Raw genomic sequence first — 23,366 nt, forward strand, 5'->3', positions numbered from 1 at the left:
TAGTTTTTATTTAGTTATCATCTCGTTTTCGTCAGTGAAAAAAGGTTGTTGACGAAAATTATGACAAGTTATTCGTCAACGAAATTAACAGCCAAATAATCAGCTAGTAATCGGATTAAAAAGCATTTATGTAAACACCTACATTTTAAAACAACTAAGTTGGCAAAACTCCAGAAATTTGAGTTGATCAGTAACATAACATTTTTAAGTTAAGAAATTCAGTTAAACTTAAACTTAAGTACGCAGAACTTGCCGTTTTATTCATTACTTGTACATTTTAATTACTCTGAACATGAAATATTTGAGTAAGCTTATTCATGCATTTAACTTAAAACGATCATGTCATCTCAATTTAAATATTTTTAGTGTGGAAACTTGGCTAGCTTTAGCTAATTGGTAACACAATGCTTTGATAGCACCATAGCAATTGCTGAATGAGTGCAATATAAAATATTTAATATATATGTTTTTTAACCCTACAAAACCCCAAATTACACGCAGAAGCTCTTCTAAATTAGCATAACAAAACGTTAAACACTACTAAATCTCCCGCTTAACACTAACCTTGCACAAAATGTTAGCATTTCCTCTCTCTTTTTGAGTGTAATGGCAAAGCATGCTTTTCACTAGCCCTTTTTCCGTTAAATTGAATTTGTCTAAATTAAAAGAAACAAGTTCATAAAACATCAAAACAGTTTAGATTACTTCAAATGTGTCCGTTTTGTGAACTCAAAAGAATACGAAAGCTCCAAATACTCATAAAAGTTAATTTGATTGAACTCATTTGTTTAGTTTAAGTTGGCTATACTCAAAGCAGTGGATTATTTTGAGCGTTAGGCTTTACAGTGCAGGTAAAAACATGAGATCTTCTCCTCTTTTGCAGTTTGGTGAACAGTGACTCATGGAACAACTCCGTTATGCTCACCATTTCCAAGAGCAGATCCATGTCCGCTTCATACGCTGCCTCCGCCACCAACCACATCTATAGCAAGAGCCGAAGAGGTAAAGCGCTCTGTGTGTGTGTTTGTCAAGTGAAAGGAGATAAATGGGCTTTGGCAGTGCCAGTGTGATGCCTCTGCTCTCTGACAGGTTACCCTTCTTCCAACATCTCACCTCTGGCTTCACCCTGCCACTCCCCTCCAGTCCAGGGCACTCCGGTCAACAGCCCCACCAACAAAAGCCCTTCAGTGGAGCTGCCTGACACAGAGCTTCCGCAGGGCGATGTCCCGCCGCCACACAGCCCCCACAAAGCCTTAACCCACAGTCAGAGCGCCCCCAGCCCCACTACCACACACTGGGCGCCTCCTCCACTTTGTAGCAGGTAAAACTAAAGACTTGAGGTATACAAAGATGGTGCACTCATATGACTATGAATGGGAGAAACACGCAATATGGCGGAATAAGTCCCGCCTTCTAATTGAAAGAGCCAATCGCCAATTGGTAAAATCCCAAGCTCCACTTGCTATAGAAACAGTCCAGCTTTTGTCATGATTTGAGCTTTTAGAAACAAAATTTAATTGTCAGATTTCTGGAGCTGTACTTTCACGACTGAAATAGCGTTTCAAAGATGGCCGCCGAGTGACTCGTCTGAAAGGGACTTTTAATTCACTCTTGATTTATGCACTTATTGTGGAAATTCATTCAGTGTTGAAACTTGAAAGCAGACATGGGAGCACTACATTTGTATTTGAATGTGAAAGCGCTGCTAAATTATCCAAAAGTGATAAATAATTTTATATTTGCACTCATTCTTATCATTTAAATATTCCTTTCATATAATTTTTGTGAATAACTCCAGCTGTAATTTATTACGCAAAATTGTGTATAATTTGAAAATTTGTATAATATTTTCCAAAATATTTTAAACAAACATGCAGGTATAGTGCCCACAAAACTCAAATCTATAATTTTATATTTGAATATTACAAATTTAATCATTTTCATATCTATTTGCTGCAATTTAAAGAAATAATAATTGTGTATTATATTTTCTAAATTTAGCACATATTTAATCAACAAATCCATAGGATTTTTCCAAGTTTAATTTTATTATTGCATATTAATCATCTCATTCTTATCATTTAAATATTCATTTCATATATTTTTTGGGGGAATAACCCTAACTGTAATTTATTACACAAAATGTTGTATACTTTTAAATAATTATCATATTTTCCAAAATATTTAAATAGTCCAGCCTGAAAAATGCAGTTTTTGTCATGATTTGAGCTTTTAGAAACAAAATTTATGAGACGGATGTTGTCAGATTTCTGGAGCTGTACTTTCACGACTGAAATAGCGTTTCAAAGATGGCCGCCGAGTGACTCGCCTGAAAGGGACTTTTAATTCACTCTTGATTTATGCACTTATTGTGGAAATTCATTCAGTGTTGAAACTTGAAAGCAGACATGGGAGCACTACATTTGTATTTGAATGTGAAAGCGCTGCTAAATTATCCAAAAGTGATAAATAATTTTATATTTGCACTCATTCTTATCATTTAAATATTCATTTCATATCATTTTTGTGAATAACTCCAGCTGTACGCAAAATTGTGTATAATTTTAAAATTTTTATTTTCCACAATATTTTAAACAAACATGCAGGTATAGTGCCCACAAAACTCAAATCTATAATGTTATATTTGCATATTACAAATTTAATTCTCATGAAATATTCATTTTCATATCTATTTGCTGCAATTTAAAAAAAATTTTTTTTATTATATTTTCTAAATTTAGCACATATTTAATCAACAAATCCATAGGATTTTTCCAAGTATAATTTTATTTTTGCATATTAGTCATCTAATTCTTATCATTTAAATATTCATTTCATATCATTTTTGGGGGGAATAACCCTAACTGTAATTTATTACACAAAATGTTGTATACTTTTAAAATTTTTATCCTATTTTCCAAAATATTTAAATAAACAACTCATTTAATAACAGCTGTTATTATATTGCATTCTAATTATCAGATCTTTTTGTCTTTTTGAGGAATTTTGTTTCTGCAGATTCCATGCAGGGCTACTAATGAGTAATTTTGAGAGCGAACATCGAGTTAATATTAATTTCGAGCACAATTCATCACTACGCTAAAAACCCAAAGATCTGAGCGTATCCTGTGGCCCGGGATGTTCTACAACAGTGGACTGCAGCTTCAGCCCATTATGTGGTTACTGAACAACCACTGATCATTAACTGTGAAAAATAACCAACACTCTGTCTAAATATTAACAGATGGACATACATGGTCAGATCTGCTGCAGCGATCACTAATGTCCGGGCGATGAGACAAGGTCACCGTCCCCTTGGCCCGTAATGAATGCTGGGCACAAAGCAACAGCTTGATTAGGTTCTGTCCGACCCGCTAATTCTCAGAGCTAAACTAAACAACAGTGACAATGACTAGAGCGCCTGCGCACGCAATCAGGACGGCTTTCTATTTTTACTTCTAAATATTAAAATATGCAATCATGAAATGCATACGCCATCCACCATTTCCTAGCTTTCCTAACTCACAAAGCATACAAACATAAAGCCTAAAGACCAGATTCCAGTGATAGATGATAGAAGTCAACACGAAATGGCATTTTTCATATCGTAATCTGACTTATTTCAGAGTGAAACGGGATATTCTGTGAGGGAGGAAAAGAGTGGAATGTGACTTGATTTTATTCTTTGGGAATTGACTCGGTTGTGAAAATGATGAAATTTGATGAAAGATTTTTGATTTATTTATTTATTTGGAATAACATTAACAGACAAATCTTCCACAATAAGACCAGGAACCTGTACTGAGAAAGTACATTTTAATATATATATATATATATATATATATATATATATACACACACACACACCGGTCAGGCATAACATTATGACCTAATACTGTGTTGGTCCCCTTTTTGCTGCCAGAACAGCCCTGACCCGTCGAGGCATGGACTCCACTAGACCCCTGAAGGTGTGCTGTGGTATCTGGCACCAAGATGTTAGCAGCAGCTCCTTTAAGTCCTGTAAGTTGCGAGGTGGGGCCTCCATGGATCAGACTTGTTTGTTCGGCAAATCCCACAATTGCTTGATTGGATTGAGATCTGGGGAATTAGGAGGCCAAGTCAACACCTCAAACTCGTTGTGCTCCTCAAACCATTCCTGAAGCATTTGTGCTTTGTGGCGGCACATTATCTGCTGAAAGAGCCACAGCCACCAGGGAATACCGTTTCCAAAGGCTGTACATGGTCTGCAACAATGCTTAGGTAGGTGGTACGTGTCAAAGTAACATCCACATGGATGGCAGGACCCAAGGTTTCCCAGCAGAACATTGCCCAAAGCATCACTGCCTATAGTGCACCTGGTGCCATGTGTTCCCCAGGTAAGCCACACACACACACCCGGCCATCCACGTGATGTAAAAGAAAACGTGATTCATCAGACCAGGCCACCTTCTTCCATTGCTCTGTGGTCCAGTTCTGATGCTCACGTGCCACTGTTGGCTCTTTCGGCAGGACAGGGGTCAGCATGGGCACTGGTCAGCGGCTGTGCCGCCCCATACGCAACAAACTGAGATGCCCTGTGTATTCTGACACCATCAGAACCAGCATTAACTTCTTGAGCAATGTGAGCTCCAGTAGCTCGTCTGTTTGATCGGGCCAGCCTTCGCTCCCCACGTGCATCAATGAGCCTCGGCCGCCCATGACCCTGTCGCCGGTTCTCCACTGTTCCTTCCACTTTTGATAGATCCTGACCACTGCAGACCGGGAACATCCCACAAGAGCTGCAGTTTTGGAGATGCTCTGACCCAGTCCTCTAGCCGTCACAATTTGGCCCTCGTCAAACTCGCTCAAATCCTTACACTTGCCCATTTTTCCTGCTTATTACACATCAACTTTGAGGACAAAATGTTCACTTGCTGCCTAATATATCCCACCCACTAACAGGTGCCGTGTTATTCACTTCACATCGGTCATAATGTTATGTCTGATTATGGTATTTGTCCTGCATAATATTTGAATGTTTAACAGGTTATTTAGATGTTTCTCTAGTGATAAAGGATGTTCATGAGCTGTTTAATTCATAAAATGTATTTAAAATTAAATTAATTAACAATTAACGAAATTGATTCTATATGAATCGCTGTATGTGTGTGTGTGTGTACACTCACCTGACGGATTATTAGGAACACATACTAATACTGTGTTTGACCCCCTTTCGCCTTCAGAACTGCCTTAATTCTACGTGGCATTGATTCAACAAGGTGCTGAAAGCATTCTTTAGAAATGTTGGCCCATATTGATAGGAGAGCATCTTGCAGTTGATGGAGATTTGTGGGATGCACATCCAGGGCACGAAGCTCCCGTTTCACCACATCCCAAAGATGCTCTATTGGGTTGAGATCTGATGACTGTGGGGGCCATTTTAGTTCAGTGAACTCATTGTCATGTTCAAGAAACCAATTTGAAATGATTGGAGCTTTGTGACGGTGCATTATCCTGCTGGAAGTAGCCATCAGAGGATGGGGACATGGTGGTCATAAAGGGATGGACGTGGTCAGAAACAATGCTCAGGTAGGCCGTGGCATTTAAACGATGCCCAATTGGCACTAAGGGGCCTAAAGTGTGCCAAGAAAACATCCCCCACACCATTACACCACCCCCACCAGCCTGCACAGTGGTAAAAAGGCATGATGGATCCATGTTCTCATTCTGTTTACGCCAAATACTGACTCTACCATCTGAATGTCTCAACAGAAATCGAGACTCATCAGACCAGGCAACATTTTTCCAGTCTTCAACTGTCCAATTTTGGTGAGCTTGTGCAAATTGTAGCCTCTTTTTCCTATTTGTAGTGGAGATGAGTGGTACCCGGTGGGGTCTTCTGCTGTTGTAGCCCATCCGCCTCAAGGTTGTGTGTGTTGTGGCTTCACAAATGCTTTGCTGCAAACCTCGGTTGTAACGAGTGGTTATTTCAGTCAAAGTTGCTCTTCTATCAGCTTGAATCAGTCGGCTCATTCTCCTCTGACCTCTAGCACCAACAAGGCATTTTCGCCACAGGACTGCCGCATACTGGATGTTTTTCCCTTTTCACACTATTCTTTGTAAACCCTAGAAATGGTTGTGCGTGAAAATCCCAGTAACTGAGCAGATTGTGAAATACTCAGACCGGCCCGTCTGGCACCAACAACCATGCCACGCTCAAAATTGCTTAAATCACCTTTCTTTCCCATTCCGACATTCAGTTTGGAGTTCAGGAGATTGTCTTGACCAGGACCACACCCCTAAATGCATTGAAGCAACTGCCATGTGATTGGTTGATTAGATAATTGCATTAATGACGAATTGAACAGGTGTTCCTAATAATCCTTTAGGTGAGTGTATATACTGTATATAAATGTGAAAGAAGGAGTCGTGACAGTGATGTGATGTTTGTTGTGTGTGTTGCAGCTGTGGAAGGCCGTACAGTAAAATGAGGCACGGGGACGGATCCACAGACGCAGGAGACAGAACCCAGCAGTCAGGTGATGCCGCTAAATTAGCATTTAGATGCATTTCACTTATTATCCATTTTGCTGTTGCGATCTGTGATATTACAGCTCGATCCTGGATTGAATCTCTGAGTTAATATGTGATTGGTGTCTTTACGATGCACCAAGTCAGTCTGCTCAAACGTGAAATATTACAAGAGGCATAATCACGCTTTTCTAATAACCTTTCAGACGAACCGGTGATAATGTCATCAGACTATGACAGCACCTATGAGACCAACCACAGTGACAGCAGCGGCTTTGCACAGAGCGAGGAAGACGGAGAGGGTCACAGGAAGCCCTGCGGGACGTACCCGCCTCAGGCGCTCACGCTGGCCGCTCTCATACCACCCGAGGTAAACAGGGCTTCTGCAGGACAAATTGATTTTTTATCACTGCAGTTTAGTTCAGGCAGGTAGATGGGGCTTTTCTTCTGCTGTTCAGTGTTGGAGGACCTGCAAGCGGCAGAAATACACACCATAAAGTGTTGCATCAGCATGCATCAAATATGCAGTGTATGTTTTCTGCACACTGCAAAGAAATGATTTTCTTGCTCTGTATTCTTGTCTAGTTTCCAGTACAAATATCTTGAGAAGCAAAATGGCACCTCTTTTTGATATTTTTAAGCATACACTCACTTAATTTGAACAGGATGTATCTTAAAGGGTTAGTTCACCCAAAAATTTAAATTCTGTCATTAATTACTTACCCTCATGTCGTTGGACACCCGTCAGTCCTCCGTTCATCTTCAGAACACAAATGAAGATATTTTAGTTGAAATCTGATGGCTCTGAAAGGCCTACATTGACACAATGCACTTGACACTCTCAAGACCCTTAAAAGGCACTAAAGACGTCATTACAAAGTCCATCTCACTACAGTGGTTCTACAATAACTTTATGAAGCGACGAGAATAGTTTTTGTGTGCAAAAAACCCCTAAATAACGACTTACATAGTGATGACGATTTCAAAACACGGCCTCATGAAGCTTCAAGCGTTATGAATCAGTGAGTCGAATCATGATTCGGATCGCGTGTCAAACTGCTGAAATTTGGCGATCCAAACTGCTGAATCGATTCACTGATTCATAACGCTTCGAAGCTTCATGATGGCGTGTTTTGAAATCGTCATCACTATGTAAGTCGTTATTTAGGGTTTTTTTGCACACAAAAACTATTCTCGCTGATTCATAAAGTTATTGTAGAACCACTGTAGTGAGATGGACTTTGTAACAACGTCTTTAGTGCCTTTTAAGGGTCTTGAGAGTGTAAAGTGCATTGTGCCAATGGAGGCCTTACAGAGGCATCAGATTTCAACTAAAATATCTTCATTTGTGTTCTGAAGATGAACGGAGGACTGACGGGTGTCCAACGACATGAGGGGAAGTAATTAATGACAGAATTTTCATTTTTGGGTGAACTAACCCTTTCATTTTAAAAATGTATTTGTACTGGAAAACAAGACGAAAATACTGAGCAATCAAATCAATGTGCAGAAAATGTATAATGCACGAAAAAATACGCCAATGGCATAAATAAATGAGTGTTATGTGCAATACTCGGAGCCGTTTGATCCTGTAAAACTAAACCTGTCATCAAAATATCATCTCTGAGCGTTTTTGCTTTGATGTGCTGGTGATTTGTTTTCGCTGTGGTTTGATGACAGACTCTCTTTGTGTGATGCCGTTTTAACTACACTCTTTAGTAGTTTCATATGCGCCACTTTTTCAGTCAAGATGGCACAGTTTGTGACCTGGAATCATTTCCTCTGCAGGATAAGCCCATCTTGGCCCCGGAGCCCCTGGTAATGGAGGGACTCGAGCCTCTCATGAGTCAGATCAACAACTGGAACTTCCCCATCTTCAGTCTGGTGGAGAAAACCGACGGCAGATGTGGCTGCATTCTCAGCCAGGTGAGACACTGACATCTAGTGGAGATCGAGAGCGCAGGCGCACTGAGGGTGAAAACATGAATGGCATGAATGATTGGTCATGTGAAAGCTATCGTGCGGACCGAACACGAGAGGAGGTGGTGTGAGTTCGGTTGCACTGGAACTTCGGCGCGATTCGCATGAATGTCAAAGCAACTCGGACCCGAGTTCACACTTGTTAACCTGTGCATGCATTTTAGCCAAAGACGACGTCATTAGTTCAACAAAACACATGTACGATTGTTTCAGATTGTGTCCCAGTGTGAAAGCCTCCAATTTCTCGATTCCAGCAACAATACATATAAAATTTGACTCTTGTGCTAGGATAATTGGCTGATATTTGTAGCCTGGCTCCGCCCTCCTACGTACTTCCGCTCAGTTTTCATTTTCCTTCAGTTCTCTGTCTGGGATTGCGGTATATTCTCTGGTTTTCTCCGGTCAAATTTGAACCGGTCCAATCAGCGAACAGGGGGAGTGGCTGAGAACGATGACGTTGATTCAAGCGCTAGTTATATGTATCGCTATAAATGTTAGCGATTGGTTTTGGCAGATCCCATAGTTTTAAACTTCAAGAGTTTAAGGGTGCTTTCACATCTCTAGATCGGTTCATTTGGTCCGAACCAAGGGGCAAACAATTATACATTGTAGCATTTTTCAGCTTTTTTGGTTCCTTTTCACTCCACACTGATTACTTTGGTCCGAACCAGTTGAAACAAACCAAAATGCAGTCACATGACAACATCCACATCACTCATTGGCCATGGCGTATTTCCTAAACTGCGACTGCGCGGGCTGGTTTTGTCCCGGGCCATAATCTATTACATTGTTTGTATACACCACAATATGCAAACAATACATTTCTATAATGAAGCGCAGATGCAAAACAGCGTTCTAATGCACTGCAAACGGCGAGCGCACATCGCTCATCACTTCAAACTCGTGTGAGTTTTCGAAAGTTGGGACCTAATATGGTCATCAGACCAATTTTCTATGAGGCTCCGCCCCTCCTCACTACTCCAAGTTTGTCCGCGATCTGCCATGCTAAAGTGCAAACTGTCAACAAACACTTCCTCATCCCATAATGCACTGCGCAGATGACTACGGCAGCTGGTTTAGTCCAAAAATGATTGCAGTTGGGTCTGTTCGAGGTCGGATCACGTTCTCACCACAAATGAACGGCTCCAGAGTCCGTTTGAAAGCATCCCGAGTCCACCTCTTCTTCTTCTGGCTTGTTTGGTCCGCTTTTGGTGCGCACCCGAGTGTGATTGCTGCTTTCACACCTGACCAAACGAACCGCACCAAAGGGGAAAACCAACTCTAGTACGATTCTACCGAACTAAATGAGGCAGGTGTGAAAGCACCTTAAACTTCAAGTGGCCAGACTCTCTGTAGTCTGGTAGGACCAGGCTATGATATTTGGGCTTTAAAAAAAAAAAACATATTTATTAAATAAACAAAATAAATAAAATCGTTATGGAAGCTTGTTTCCGCCATGGATTCAAAAAAAAATATTAATTTAACTTTTTATCTCTGATTTTGTTTTATGTCTGATTTTGTCCTCAGAATTGAGGCTATAAACTGAAGTTATAAGTATGAATTGCGAGATAAAAAGTCACAATTACCTTTTTTATTTTTTTATTTAATGGCGGAAACAAGCCATAGATTTGATTCCATAGAAACACATTTTATATAAATATACACACTACCAGTCAAAAGTTTGGAAACTGTACTATTTTGATTGTTTTTGAAAGAAGTCTCTTCTGCTCACCAAAGCTGCATTTATGTTATTAAAAATACAAAACAATAGCTGTAATATTGTGAAATAATATTCAAATGTAGAATAACTGTTTTCTATTTAAATATATAGTAAAATGTAATTTATTTCTGTGATCAAAGCTGTATTTTAGCATTACTCCAGTCTTTAGAGTCACATGATCCTTCAGAAATCATTCTAATATGAGGATTTGATGCTAAAGAAACATTTATGATTATTATCAATGTTGAAAGCAGTTGTGTAAATTTTTTTTTTTAGGATTCTTTGATGAATAGAAAGTTCACAAGAACAGCATTTATCTGAAATATAACGCTTTTGTAACATTGTACTACCGTTCAAAAGTTTTGGGTCGGTAAGAATTATTTTATTTAGTTTTGGGGAAAGAACTTAAAGAAATGAATACATTTATTCAGCAAGGATCCATTACATTGATCAAGTGACATTTATTAAGTTGCAAAAGCCTTATATTTCAGATAAATGCTGTTATTTTGAACTTTCTATTCATTAAATAATCCTGAAAACATTTTTACAAGACGATTTTCAACATTGATAATAATCATAAATGTTTCTTGAGCACCAAATCATTACATGAGAATGATTTCTGAAGGATCATGTGACTCTAAAGACTGGAGTAATGATGCTGAAAATACAGCTTTGATCACATGAATAAATTACACTTTACTATATATTCAAATAGAAAAACAGTGATTTTAAATTGTAAAAATATTTCACAATATTACGGTTTCTGCTGTATTTTTGATCAAATGAATGCAGCCTTGGTGAGCAGAAGAGACTTCTTTTTTTAAATAGTAAATTGGTAATAAATATGATTAAATAAACTAAGTGTTTGTTTAAATGTAGCAACTTTATGTACGTCGTATTTGTTCATGTTTGTGTGTGTGTGTGTGTGTATATGAGGCTGTCAAATTGATTAATCACGACCAATCACATCTAACAAAAAAGTTTGTGTTTATATCATATGTGTATATGTGCGTATGTGTGTGTATAAATATATATATGTGTGTATTTGTGTATAAATACACACACACACACACACACACACACACACACATATATTATAGACATAAACAAACATTTGTTGCATGCAATTAATCGTGACAGCATATATATATATATATATATATATATATATATATATATATATATATATATATATATATATATATATATATATATATATTAGGGCTGTCAAAAGATTAATCGCGATTAATTGCATCCAAAATAAAAGTTTGTGTTTACATAATATATGTGTGTGTACTCTGTTAATTATTATTTATATATAAATACACACACAAGCATGTATATATATTCAAGAAAAAAATATTATTTTTTATATATTAAAAATTTATATTTATATATATTATAGATTATATAAATGTATATACATGCAAATATTTCTTAAATATATACATGAATGTGTGTGTATTTATATATAAATAATAATGAACAGAGTACACACACATATATTATGTAAACACAAACTTTTATTTTGGATGCGATTAATCGCGATTAATCTTTTGACAGCCCTAATATATATATATATATATATATATATATATGAATAATGCAAAGTATTTGAACATATTTACTTCTGAGAATGTATAGTAGGCTATTGTTGTTTTGATTGTGTTGTTTAATTTAAGACTTAAAAGATCTAAATTGATTTTGCCGTTGTGGTTCAGGTGTCCTACCGGTTGTTTGTCGATACGGGACTCTTTGAGACGTTCAAGATTCCGGTGAGGGAGTTCATGAACTATTTCCACGCTCTGGAGAACGGATACAGGGACATCCCATGTGAGTCCTTGTGCTGCAAGAGACATGTTTACAGAAATGTGTTAACAATGAAATAACTTATGATGTACAACAGATGTTGTGCGTAGTCAGCTTCACCTCTAGTGGAATAAACTGCCCTAAATCATCAGTACTTTAGCATGTGTTGTATCTCCCCCTGGTGGTCGTTTACAGTATCAAACCTCATCTTTTCCTCCCCAGATCACAACAGGATCCATGCAACAGACGTCCTCCATGCGGTTTGGTACCTCACTACTCAGCCTGTGCCTGGGTTACCTACACTGGGATCACTTAGTGACTCGGGTAAGAATGTTACACTTATTACAGATTGGAAAAGTTGGCCCAAGCCTTTATGGGGCCCTAAGCAGAAATGTATTTGGGGGCCCCTCTGTGCCACCAATATGATTGACTATTGTTAATTCTTGATCATTCGCACACCCAGTATCAAGGTTAGTAGTTGTAGCTGTGTTGCTTACATCATGTCTGGCTGTCATGTTTTACCCTTATACGCTTTTTAATTGTAACAGTAGCAAACCCTCGGGAGTGGTCAGGCGTTAATATTCAAAGCCTTACAGTAAGTCTTACAGTACTACAGTTCACACTGGGATATGTACTTTTTTTAAGTAGTCTCTTATGCATAATATGCTCACTTTTCCCCAGGATTCTTTGATTAATAGAAGCTTCAAAAGAACAGCATTTCTCTGAAATAAAAAGCTTTCAAAAAAATTTTTTCAACACTGATAATCATAGATGTTTGTTGAGCATTAAATCATCATATGAGAATGATTAGTGAAGGGTCATGTGACACTGAAGACTGAGTAATGATGATAAATTCAGCTTTGATCACAGGAATAAATTACACTTTACTATATATTCACATAGAGAACAGCTGTTTTACATTATAATAATATTTCTGTTTTTGCTGTATTTTTAATCAAATAAATGCACCCTTGGTGAGCCGAAGAGACTTATTTTAAAAACAAGAAATGTTTATTTATTAAACAGAGCTTTTATTTTGGCGGAAATAACATTTTATTTTTTGTATTCCATTCGACTGTGTAGAAAGAACCTTTTTATTTTCTAAATAAAAACTTCCAAAATGTAGGCTACACAACTTATAATTTCAAGGGAGAAACTGGAAGCTACTCTTTCCAAAACATGCAGCACGTCAGACAAGATATTCCAACGCTATCATTCTCAAATCCATCCATTCATAAAAAGGTTACCGGGCAACTGACGAGTACGTTTTAGTGCCGATTTTTCTGCACTTTGGACTTTGACCCCTGGCTAACAAGCGAATAGTGTCCGGACGATGGCGCCGCGAGCTCGTGCGGCCATTTCACGATTTCTATCATCATAAAATAACTTTGCCGGAGAGTAATTTAATGTGCTCTTGGGGGCCCTCTGGTGGCCAAGGGGGCCCTAAGCAGCCGCTTAGTTCACTTATGCCAGGGGTGTCCAAACTTTTTTTAAAGGGGGCCAGATTCGATGTTGTGGACATACCCGGGGGCCGGTCCCTTTTCTATTACATATATATATATATAAATTCGATGTTTTGTTTCTTGGAAACATGACAGATTTGACAAAAGCTTGAGCTGACAGTAGAATAGCTTGAGATAGGACACAGGAAATGTATAGATATTTAACAATATCTGTAAAATTACATATTTGTTCTTGATTCCTGGGGGAAAAAATCTAAATGAATTGAGTTTTTGCTTGAAACAAACTAAATTATTTGCCAATGGATTAGAAAAATAATCTTGTTTCTGTCCCAAACAGAAACATTATTTTTCTTACCCCATTGGCAGATATATTTGCTTGTTTTAACCAAAAACTCACTTCAATTTCATTTTATTTTCCAGAAAAAAATATCTAATGTAATTTAACTTATCTAGTAAATTCATCTTGATTTAAGAATTTTTTAGATATATTTATACTAGAAACCAGACAAAAATACTAAATGACAGCATTTTTTGCAGTGAACACAAGGCAAAAAGTAAAAAAAATAGATTTCTGTATCTAGAATGGCTTTAAGGTATTTAATCTATAAACATAAATACAAATGCACAAAACAGCAAGTTTATGACAAAAATAGTCTGCAATTTGGCTTTTATTACTCATTTAATACAAATTAAACACAATTAGAAATTAATACATTTCTGACAAATTACCACGGTTACAGGTATTGTTACCACAGTAAATCCATGATAAATGTTGGTGTATTGTTTGAAAAGTATTTGAACTGAATCCGCTCAGCTGATTTGCACGTTAGTGTTGTTTATTAAGTCAGTGCTGTTTAACTGGATTTAAATGAAATTAAATCACCGAGAGATTCGCAGCATGTACCGGAGACCTCTGTGCCGAACTCGAACACTTCTCACGGGCTGTTTAGTGGTCGCGTGATCGAGACCACTGTTGCCAACAAATTTTCAGGGGAAGTTTCTAAAGGCAGATCGAGTTGTTGCTAAAAGTTGCTAAATGACATTGTGACGTCATTACGTAATCGCAAGGCAAAACTACGCCATTATGTAACGCGTAGATATTATTTGAAATGCTAATTTAGATTTGTTTGTAAAATAAATTAAAGCAATGTGTTAGTTAATATGTACGGATCGAGCCCCACACATGACGTGCAGAAAAAAAAAGTAAATTGTGCGCAAAATTTACAAATTTATTCCCTCGATTTGCTAAACCGTCCACACGATTTACTCATTTGTTCCCTTGATTTATAAATCGTGTGCACGATTTAGTCTACTAGTTTTTTTTCCTGCATGTCATATGCAGGGCTCCGTAAATATGCTACCTAAATGATCTTCCTGTTTTTACAGCGATTTCCACATTTCCACAGCGATCTTAAGGAATTATGAATGAACCGCTCGGCCTATTGAGCTAGCTTGTACATGTGTTGTTTGGATTAGAGTCACTTTCCAGAAGTTGCTAAAAGTTGCCAAATACATAAAAAAAATTGCTAAATTTGTTGCTAGGTGCTTTTGGAAAAAAAAGTTGCTAAGGTAGTCTGAAAAGTGGATAAATCTAGCAACAAATTTGCTAAGTTGGCAACACTGATCGAGACTCTCAGCAAGTAAACTTATCAGAGTCAGAGCTTGTGAGTTGCGCAGAGCACAAGCAGCGCTGTTTCGTTCCGCTTTTGGCGCTGTTTCCCTGGCCTAAAATCTAGTACTGCCACCTTGCGGTGACATAGTGAAACTGCACGATTTGTAAATGATCCGTGGCGGGCCACATATAATATATTTTAATAGACAAGCTGCGGGCCGTTTGAAATTCATCCCCGGGCCGCATTTGGCCCGCGGGCCGGACTTTGGACACCCCTGGCTTATGCCTTGGGCCGACTCTGGTTTGAAGACATGCAGAGATTGTTTACGACTCTCTCTGTCTTTAGACTCTGACAGTGGACTCGCTCATGGCCGCACAAAGTACCTGATGTCCAGGACGTATCCCGTGGAGGAGGAGAGTTACGGCTGTCTGTCCGGCCTCATCCCGGCTCTGGAGCTGATGGCGCTCTACGTCGCTGCTGCCATGCATGATTACGACCATCCTGGCAGGACCAATGCGTTCCTGGTGGCCACCAGCGCTCCACAGGTAACACACCGTCATCAGGCTGTTTCTATGGAGAAGTCATTTCCTCCTATTGTAATTTGTGCTTTCTTAGCAATCATAGCAGGTGCTTGTACTAATACAGAGGTTGAATAAATTAATGAAGTACCTTGTACGATAATTAATAATAAGGGTTTCAAAAATGTGATTTAATCAGATCAAGAACCGAACAAGACTGGTGTAGTGTATGTAGCAGTTTCTACAAAATTGCCACAGGTGTAATGAAATGTATGTTTTATTTGTGATAATAATGCAGTGAAACATGGCAAATTGCATAGACATATTGTTTTTGTCAGACTGTCATACAAATAAATTATGAACACATGCAAAAACAAGAGAGAACCAACAAAATATTAATAACTGATTATGTTGCAGTTAAGTTATGCTTGTTCATTTGAGCGTTTTGTTTTTCTATGCATTTTTTTTTTGTATAGTACAATAACACCTGTTGCTGTAATTTGCCTTTTTTGTGGCAAATAATTTAGCCAGGTAAAATAATAAAATATAAAATAATTTACTCATGTTTTGATGGTTTAATCAAAAAGGGTTATTAAAAACAAATATACGAACTTGGCCACTACTGTGTGTGTGTGTGTGTGTGTGTGTGTGTGTGCGTGCGTGCGTGAGTGAGTGAGTGTATGTGAGTGTGTGTGTGTGTGTGTGTGTGTGTGTGTGTGTGTGTGTGTGTGTGTGTGTGTGTGTGTGTGTGTGTGTGTGTGTGTGTGTGTGTGTGTGAGTGAGTGAGTGAGTGAGTGAGTGAGTGAGTGAGTGAGTGAGTGAGTGAGTGAGTGAGTGAGTGAGTGAGTGAGTGAGTGAGTGAGTGAGTGAGTGAGTGAGTGAGTGAGTGAGTGAGTGAGTGAGTGAGTGAGTGAGTGAGTGAGTGAGTGAGTGAGTGAGTGAGTGAGTGAGTGAGTGAGTGAGTGAGTGAGTGAGTGAGTGAGTGAGTGAGTGAGTGAGTGAGTGAGTGAGTGAGTGAGTGAGTGAGTGAGTGAGTGAGTGAGTGAGTGAGTGAGTGAGTGAGTGAGTGAGTGAGTGAGTGAGTGAGTGAGTGAGTGAGTGAGTGAGTGAGTGAGTGAGTGAGTGAGTGAGTGAGTGAGTGAGTGAGTGTGTGTGTGTGTGTGTGTGTGTGTGTGTGTGTGTGTGTGTGTGTGTGTGTGTGTGTGTGTGTGTGTGTGTGTGTGTGTGTGTGTGTGTGTGTGTGTGTGTGTGTGTGTGAGTGAGTGAGTGAGTGAGTGAGTGAGTGAGTGAGTGAGTGAGTGAGTGAGTGAGTGAGTGAGTGAGTGAGTGAGTGAGTGTGTGTGTGTGTGTGTTAAAATTGGCTTCCCTTTATCATGTGGTCTTCTAATACTGCATGCCGTTTTCTGTTACTATTGCTCATATTTAAGGTTAATAATTTGACCCGACCTCTTCCCACACAGTTGTGCTGCACACATGAATTATTTTTCAAATCAAATGAACTTCTAGTTTAAGTGACTTAACTTCTTTGTCTCATGTCTGATGAAATGTATCACAAATCTGCAACTATTAAACCGTTTCAGTCCTTCGTATTAAGATGAAATATTCCATGTTAAGCTGTAGAAGCATTATGATATTTATGAGCATTAAAGTGGTTGTAGCTGCAGCTTCAGGGATTGATCACAATGTTCTGGGTCCTTGAAACATTGGAAGTGTTCTGTGTGTGTTTCAAGGCCGTGCTCTATAATGACCGCTCGGTGCTGGAGAATCATCACGCAGCTTCTGCCTGGAATCTCTTCATGTCGCGGCCCGAGTACAACTTTCTGGCCAGTCTGGACCACATGGATTTCAAACGCTTCCGCTTCCTGGTCATCGAGGCCATCCTGGCCACTGACCTCAAGAAACACTTTGACTTTCTGGCTGAATTCAACGCCAAGGTGAGCACTTACTGTACAGATATGCATATACACTCACCTGACGGATTATTAGGAACACATACTAATACTGTGTTTGACCCCCTTTCGCCTTCAGAACTGCCTTAATTCTACGTGGCATTGATTCAACAAGGTGCTGAAAGCATTCTTTAGAAATGTTGGCCCATATTGATAGGAGAGCATCTTGCAGTTGATGGAGATTTGTTGGATGCACATCCAGGGCACGAAGCTCCCGTTCCACCACATCCCAAAGATGCTCTATTGGGTTGAGATCTGGTGACTGTGGCGGCCATTTTAGTTCAGTGAACTCATTGTCATGTTCAAGAAACCAATTTGAAATGATTGGAGCTTTGTGACATGGTGCATTATCCTGCTGGAAGTAGCCATCAGAGGATGGGGACATGGTGGTCATAAAGGGATGGACATGTTCAGAAACAATGCTCAGGTAGGCCGTGGCATTTAAACGTTGCCCAATTGGCACTAAGGGGCCTAAAGTGTGCCAAGAAAACATCCCCCACACCATTACACCATTACACCACCACCACCAGCCTGCACAGTGGTAACAAGGCATGATGGATCCATGTTCTCATTCTGTTTACGCCAAATTCTGTCTCTACCATCTGAATGTCTCAACAGAAATCGAGACTCATCAGACCAGGCAACATTTTTCCAGTCTTCAACTGTCCAATTTTGGTGAGCTCGTGCAAATTGTAGCCTCTATTTGTAGTGGAGATGAGTGGTACCCGGTGGGGTCTTCTGCTGTTGTAGCCCATCCGCCTCAAGGTTGTGCGTGTTGTGGCTTCACAAATGCTTTGCTGCATACCTCGGTTGTAACGAGTGGTTATTTCAGTCAAAGTTGCTCTTCTATCAGCTTGAATCAGTCGGCCCATTCTCCTCTGACCTCTAGCATCAACAAGGCATTTTCGCCCACAGGACTGCCGCATACTGGATGTTTTTCCCTTTTCACACCATTCTTTGTAAACCCTAGAAATGGTTGTGCGTTAAAATCCCAGTAACTGAGCAGATTGTGAAATACTCAGACCGGCCCGTCTGGCACCAACAACCATGCCACGCTCAAAATTGCTTAAATCACCTTTCTTTCCCATTCTGACATTCAGTTTGGAGTTCAGGAGATTGTCTTGACCAGGACCACACCCCTAAATGCATTGAAGCAACTGCCATGTGATTGGTTGATTAGATAATTGCGTTAATGAGAAATTGAACAGGTGTTCCTAATAATCCTTTAGGTGAGTGTATAGACTAACTATTGCTGTGCATTTTGCTTATTGATGTGTTTATGTTTGCTCAGGTGGGGGATGACGGTTGCTCGGGGATTGAATGGTCTAACGAGAATGACCGTTTGCTGGTGTGCCAGATGTGTATTAAGTTAGCAGATATAAACGGTCCATTGAAATGCAAGGAGCTTCATTTGCAGTGGACGGAAGGCATCGTCAACGAGTTCTACGAACAGGTCAGTGTCTCTGTTTTTGATGTGTGTAAGTCATATAGTGAGCTATTCAATCACAGGATTGATGCCTGAGACGAACAGGAAGCTTTCACGGGGACTAAGTGCCTGGCAACTGCACCTCGCGTTCATAGTAACAGGCTCCCATAATGCGCATGTGTAAGTACGCGGCGTCTCAGTGTCATTCACATCGAGTGGCTGGAGAGGATGGCAAGGATACGCTGTTGCCTGGCAACCCTCTACATCCTCCCCAAGCAGTGCTGAAGGCAACACACTCACAGCTGTAATGAGAATGTAGGGCAGAGAGGAAGCAAACTTGTACACCAGGCCGATCTACTGGGAATGTGCGGAGAACATTGTCCTGTAAAACACACCCTGCTGTGACCATAAACTGAAGCAGACCAAAGACCTTCATGTCAGTTTTAGCTCATCGCAGGGCAATGGATAAATAAACAAAACAGTTACTTCAGGGACACATGTAGTAGACAGTCACGAGGACTAAAAAAAGACAACAGTAAATATTGACCAGAAATACACAGAATATTATACTTTTGAGTGAAGTAGAGTGACATTGTTGTTAAACTAGATAAAAAGTCACGACAAAAAAAGCTTCTTTTTTTAAGCTTAAAGTTTGAAGGTTTTCAGTTTGAAGTAGTTTGAAGATAGATAGACAGACAGATAGAGATAGACAGACAGATATAGATAGAGATAGACAAACAGATATAGATAGAGATAGACAGACAGATAGAGAGATAGAGACAGACAGACAGATATAGATAGACAGACAGACAGATATAGATAGACAGACGGACAGATAGATAGATAGATAGATAGATAGATAGATAGATAGATAGATAGATAGATAGATAGATAGACAGACAGACAGACAGACAGACAGACAGACAGACAGACAGACAGACAGACAGACAGACAGACAGACACATAGAGATAGACAGACAGACACATAGAGATAGACAGACAGACAGACAGATAGAGATGGACAGACACAGATATAGATAGATAGATAGATAGATAGACAGACATAGATAGACAAACAGAGACAGACATATAGAGATAGAGATAGACAGACAGACAGATAGAGATAGACAGACATACAGACAGATATAGATAGATAGATAGATAGATAGATAGATAGATAGATAGATAGATAGATAGATAGATAGATAGATAGATAGATAGATAGATAGATAGATAGATAGTAGATAGATAGATAGATAGATAGATAGATAGATAGATAGATAGATAGATAGATAGATAGATAGATAGATAGATAGATAGATAGATAGATAGATAGATAGATAGATAGAGCATGTTTTAGCATGTTGTTAGCATGATTTATCACATTGTTAACATTTTCTAACATGATATCAACATGATTTAGCATGATGCTAACATGATTTAGCACATTGCTATCATGATTAAACGCATTGTTACCATGAAATATCATGTTTTAGCAAGAAATTAACACATTACTAGCATGAATTAGCATGTTGATGGCATGAGTTAGAACAGATATAGCTGCGAGTCAAAACAGTCTGAAGGTCTGATGTGAGTTTGGGGGTTCTGTCTAGATTGAAAGCCCTAGGAGGAGTTAGAGTCAGACATTTTAATCTCAGAAGATGATGTTTAAATGGCATTTAAGTATAATTATATTTGATATCATGTTTCCAACAAGAATAAGCACATTACATGTATTAGCATGTTGTTTGTATGATTTATCACAACATAATTTTTCAAACATAAATTAACACATTGTTAACATGATTTAGCACATTTCTAGCGTGAATTAGCACATTGCTAGCATGTATTAACACGTTGCTAGCATGATTTAACACATTGTGAACATGAATTAGCATGTTTTAAAAACAATTTGGCACATTACTACCATGCATTTGCATGTTTTAGCTTGTTGATGGCATGAATTAGCACATTGCTAGCATGTTTAACGTATTGCTAGCATTGCTGCGAGTCAAAATGAGTTTGGTGGTTCTTGTCACTACTCTAAAATGCGGCTACTTCCTGTCTGACATGTCGAAACAATTTACGGCAGTTCTCATATGTTGTTATTTGACAGTACCCGACCTGTACCGGAAATAGTTATTTTTTTATTGCATAATTATAAATCATAAGCAAATATTTTGCAGTTAGGTTTGAAATTAAGGTAATTTGCTGTGGAAAAACGCTGAAATTTGAAGCCAAAAAAATTTAGAGTAAGAACTTTATAAGAATGCAAGGCTCCATTGTTATTTACCTAGTCTGAAACAAAAACAATGCCTTTATTGAACTAATCAGGAAAGAAAAAGGATTTACTGATAATATATACTGATTATCCCACTTGCACTCTGCCATTCCTGAACATAAAACGTAAAATAATCCATATTTCCATCATCATTAGAGTCAGACATTTTAGTCTCGGAAGAAGAAGTTTAAATAGCATTTAAGTATAATTATATTTGACCAACCTTTCCCTCTTGACCAATGGACTTAATGCAAAACTACTTCCAGGTTCTACTTATTACAGAGTTTATTAAAACAACAAATCATGATTGGTGAATGTCTGATTGGTGGAATTTCTGCACAGCATTATGGGTAATGTAGTTTTCACTAGGAATTCCACTGTTAAACACGATTGTTGAAAAAAAAAAGACGTAATGATGCATAATCTAATCGATTAACAACCTCGTAGCTCCAGAGGTGGACAGTAACGAAGTACATTTACTTGAGTGCTGTACTTAAGTACACCTTTTGAGTATCTGTACTTTACTGAAGTATTATTTTTTAGGGAAACTTTTACTTTTACTTCACTACATTTGAAAGACAAATATCGTACTTTTTACTCCACTACATTTCTATCAAGGCCCTCGAAGTCAAAAGTCGCTTCGGTAGCAGCTTTGCAAGTCAGTGGATGATTTTTTTCTTCTTTAAAAGTTTTTTCTTTTTCTTTTTTGCTAAATGTAAATGTCTGGGAGAAAGAGAAGCATAGACATTTGGATGAATCTGAAAAAGCATGATGAAAGAGCTCAGTTCAGTCTGTTTTTATGTGCCTCTGAGATGCACGAGTACTGAATAGAGCTTCTTTTGTGTGTTTTTCGCACTTAAACAGACCAATACACACAATGTCAATTTTCATTTTGGGAGGTATTCACGCAAACAAAGTTGATTATGTCTTAAGTGAACTTAAACAGTTGGGGGAATATCGGATGTGTATCAGTGTGTTGGATTTGTGCATTCTGCCTTAAAGTGACAGCAGCTTTGTAAAAAGCTTTGTAACTTTTAAAGCTACACTATGTAACTTTTCCGTCCACTAGAGGTCGCCTGTTCAAAACAAAGGCGTAGTTTGATGACGCCACGTTTGAGCGCAGAATCTCGGGACATGTGGTCTTCAGCTCACAGCCGGTGGGAAACAGTCAGGATAGGACTCGGGCAGAAATCATGTTCATGGATGCGATTATTAACATTACTGTAGTGAAGCAGAGCAGGAGCGAGTGTTGTGGAGCTGAGCAAAGCCACAGGAGCGATTGAAGAGCGGGACTGTTATTATGTTATAGTTGCCGGCGGGACTTTTATTATGACACAGTTGCCGGCGGCACTTCCTCTTCTCCAGTGCTGAGTGTGAGGTAACGCAGCTCTGTTTATCTTATTAGATATATCTGAGTGTGTTGAAAAGGAAGTTATGACGTTCGCTCGGCGGCTGCTATGACACTTCTTCACTTTGCAGTGAGAGTAAAGCGTTTCACTGAATAAAACCGGAGACCGACGGTGACGCAGATATGACGCAATCGACAGGCGACTCCCTCAAACGCATAGCTCACACGTCCCGGCTCCTTGGTTAAAATAGCAATTTTCTCACGATTAACAAATAGTTGGAAACATTTGGGATATTCTAAGTACTCAACTGAACAAAATATATAACACTGGCCTAGTGATTTCTGGATGTTTTACTGCAAAAATCCTACATAGTTCACCTTTAAGTATTTAAATTAGTTGAAGGTGGTCGTATGGAGCATCACTGACTGGCTTAAACCACCATGGCATAGCGTGCATTTATACAACAATGCAACGATAATAAAATAATGCATTGACATAAAAAAGGAAATTTACTTTTGATACTTAAGTACTTTTAAAAGCAAGTACTTCTGTACTTTTACTTAAGTAAAAATAGTTTTTAACAACTTTGACTTGTAACGGAGTAATATTTGACTAGTAGTACTTTTACTTTCACTCAAGTAATGGAGTTGTGTACTTTGTCCACCTCTGCGTAGCTCACAGTCGGGCTGTCTTTAAAGGTTTAACTGTTCAAAATCAATCCCTATGGACAAAATTAATGGAGTTTTTA

The 23,366-nt window shown here is 38.7% G+C and overlaps 1 protein-coding gene across 2 annotated transcripts in view; it reads left to right on the top strand.

The window, feature by feature from the left end:
- The window catches only part of pde3a (phosphodiesterase 3A, cGMP-inhibited), a 164,074-nt gene that overhangs the window by 129,714 nt on the left and 10,994 nt on the right, over positions 1–23,366 (top strand). Inside the window, exons 5-14 of one of the 2 annotated variants that reach the window (XM_079817227.1) lie at positions 884–1,002; positions 1,090–1,321; positions 6,445–6,518; positions 6,717–6,880; positions 8,299–8,436; positions 11,932–12,043; positions 12,242–12,343; positions 15,441–15,640; positions 17,344–17,547; positions 18,854–19,015. In XM_079817227.1, coding sequence (XP_079673353.1) covers positions 884–1,002; positions 1,090–1,321; positions 6,445–6,518; positions 6,717–6,880; positions 8,299–8,436; positions 11,932–12,043; positions 12,242–12,343; positions 15,441–15,640; positions 17,344–17,547; positions 18,854–19,015 — 1,507 coding nt within the window. The remainder of the gene's footprint in view (positions 1–883; positions 1,003–1,089; positions 1,322–6,444; positions 6,519–6,716; positions 6,881–8,298; positions 8,437–11,931; positions 12,044–12,241; positions 12,344–15,440; positions 15,641–17,343; positions 17,548–18,853; positions 19,016–23,366) is intronic. The other variant, XM_079817228.1, reaches the window with a different exon arrangement.

Source organism: Gobio gobio, assembly GCF_949357685.1.
Source record: "Gobio gobio genome assembly, chromosome: 5".
NCBI lineage: Eukaryota > Metazoa > Chordata > Actinopteri > Cypriniformes > Gobionidae > Gobio > Gobio gobio.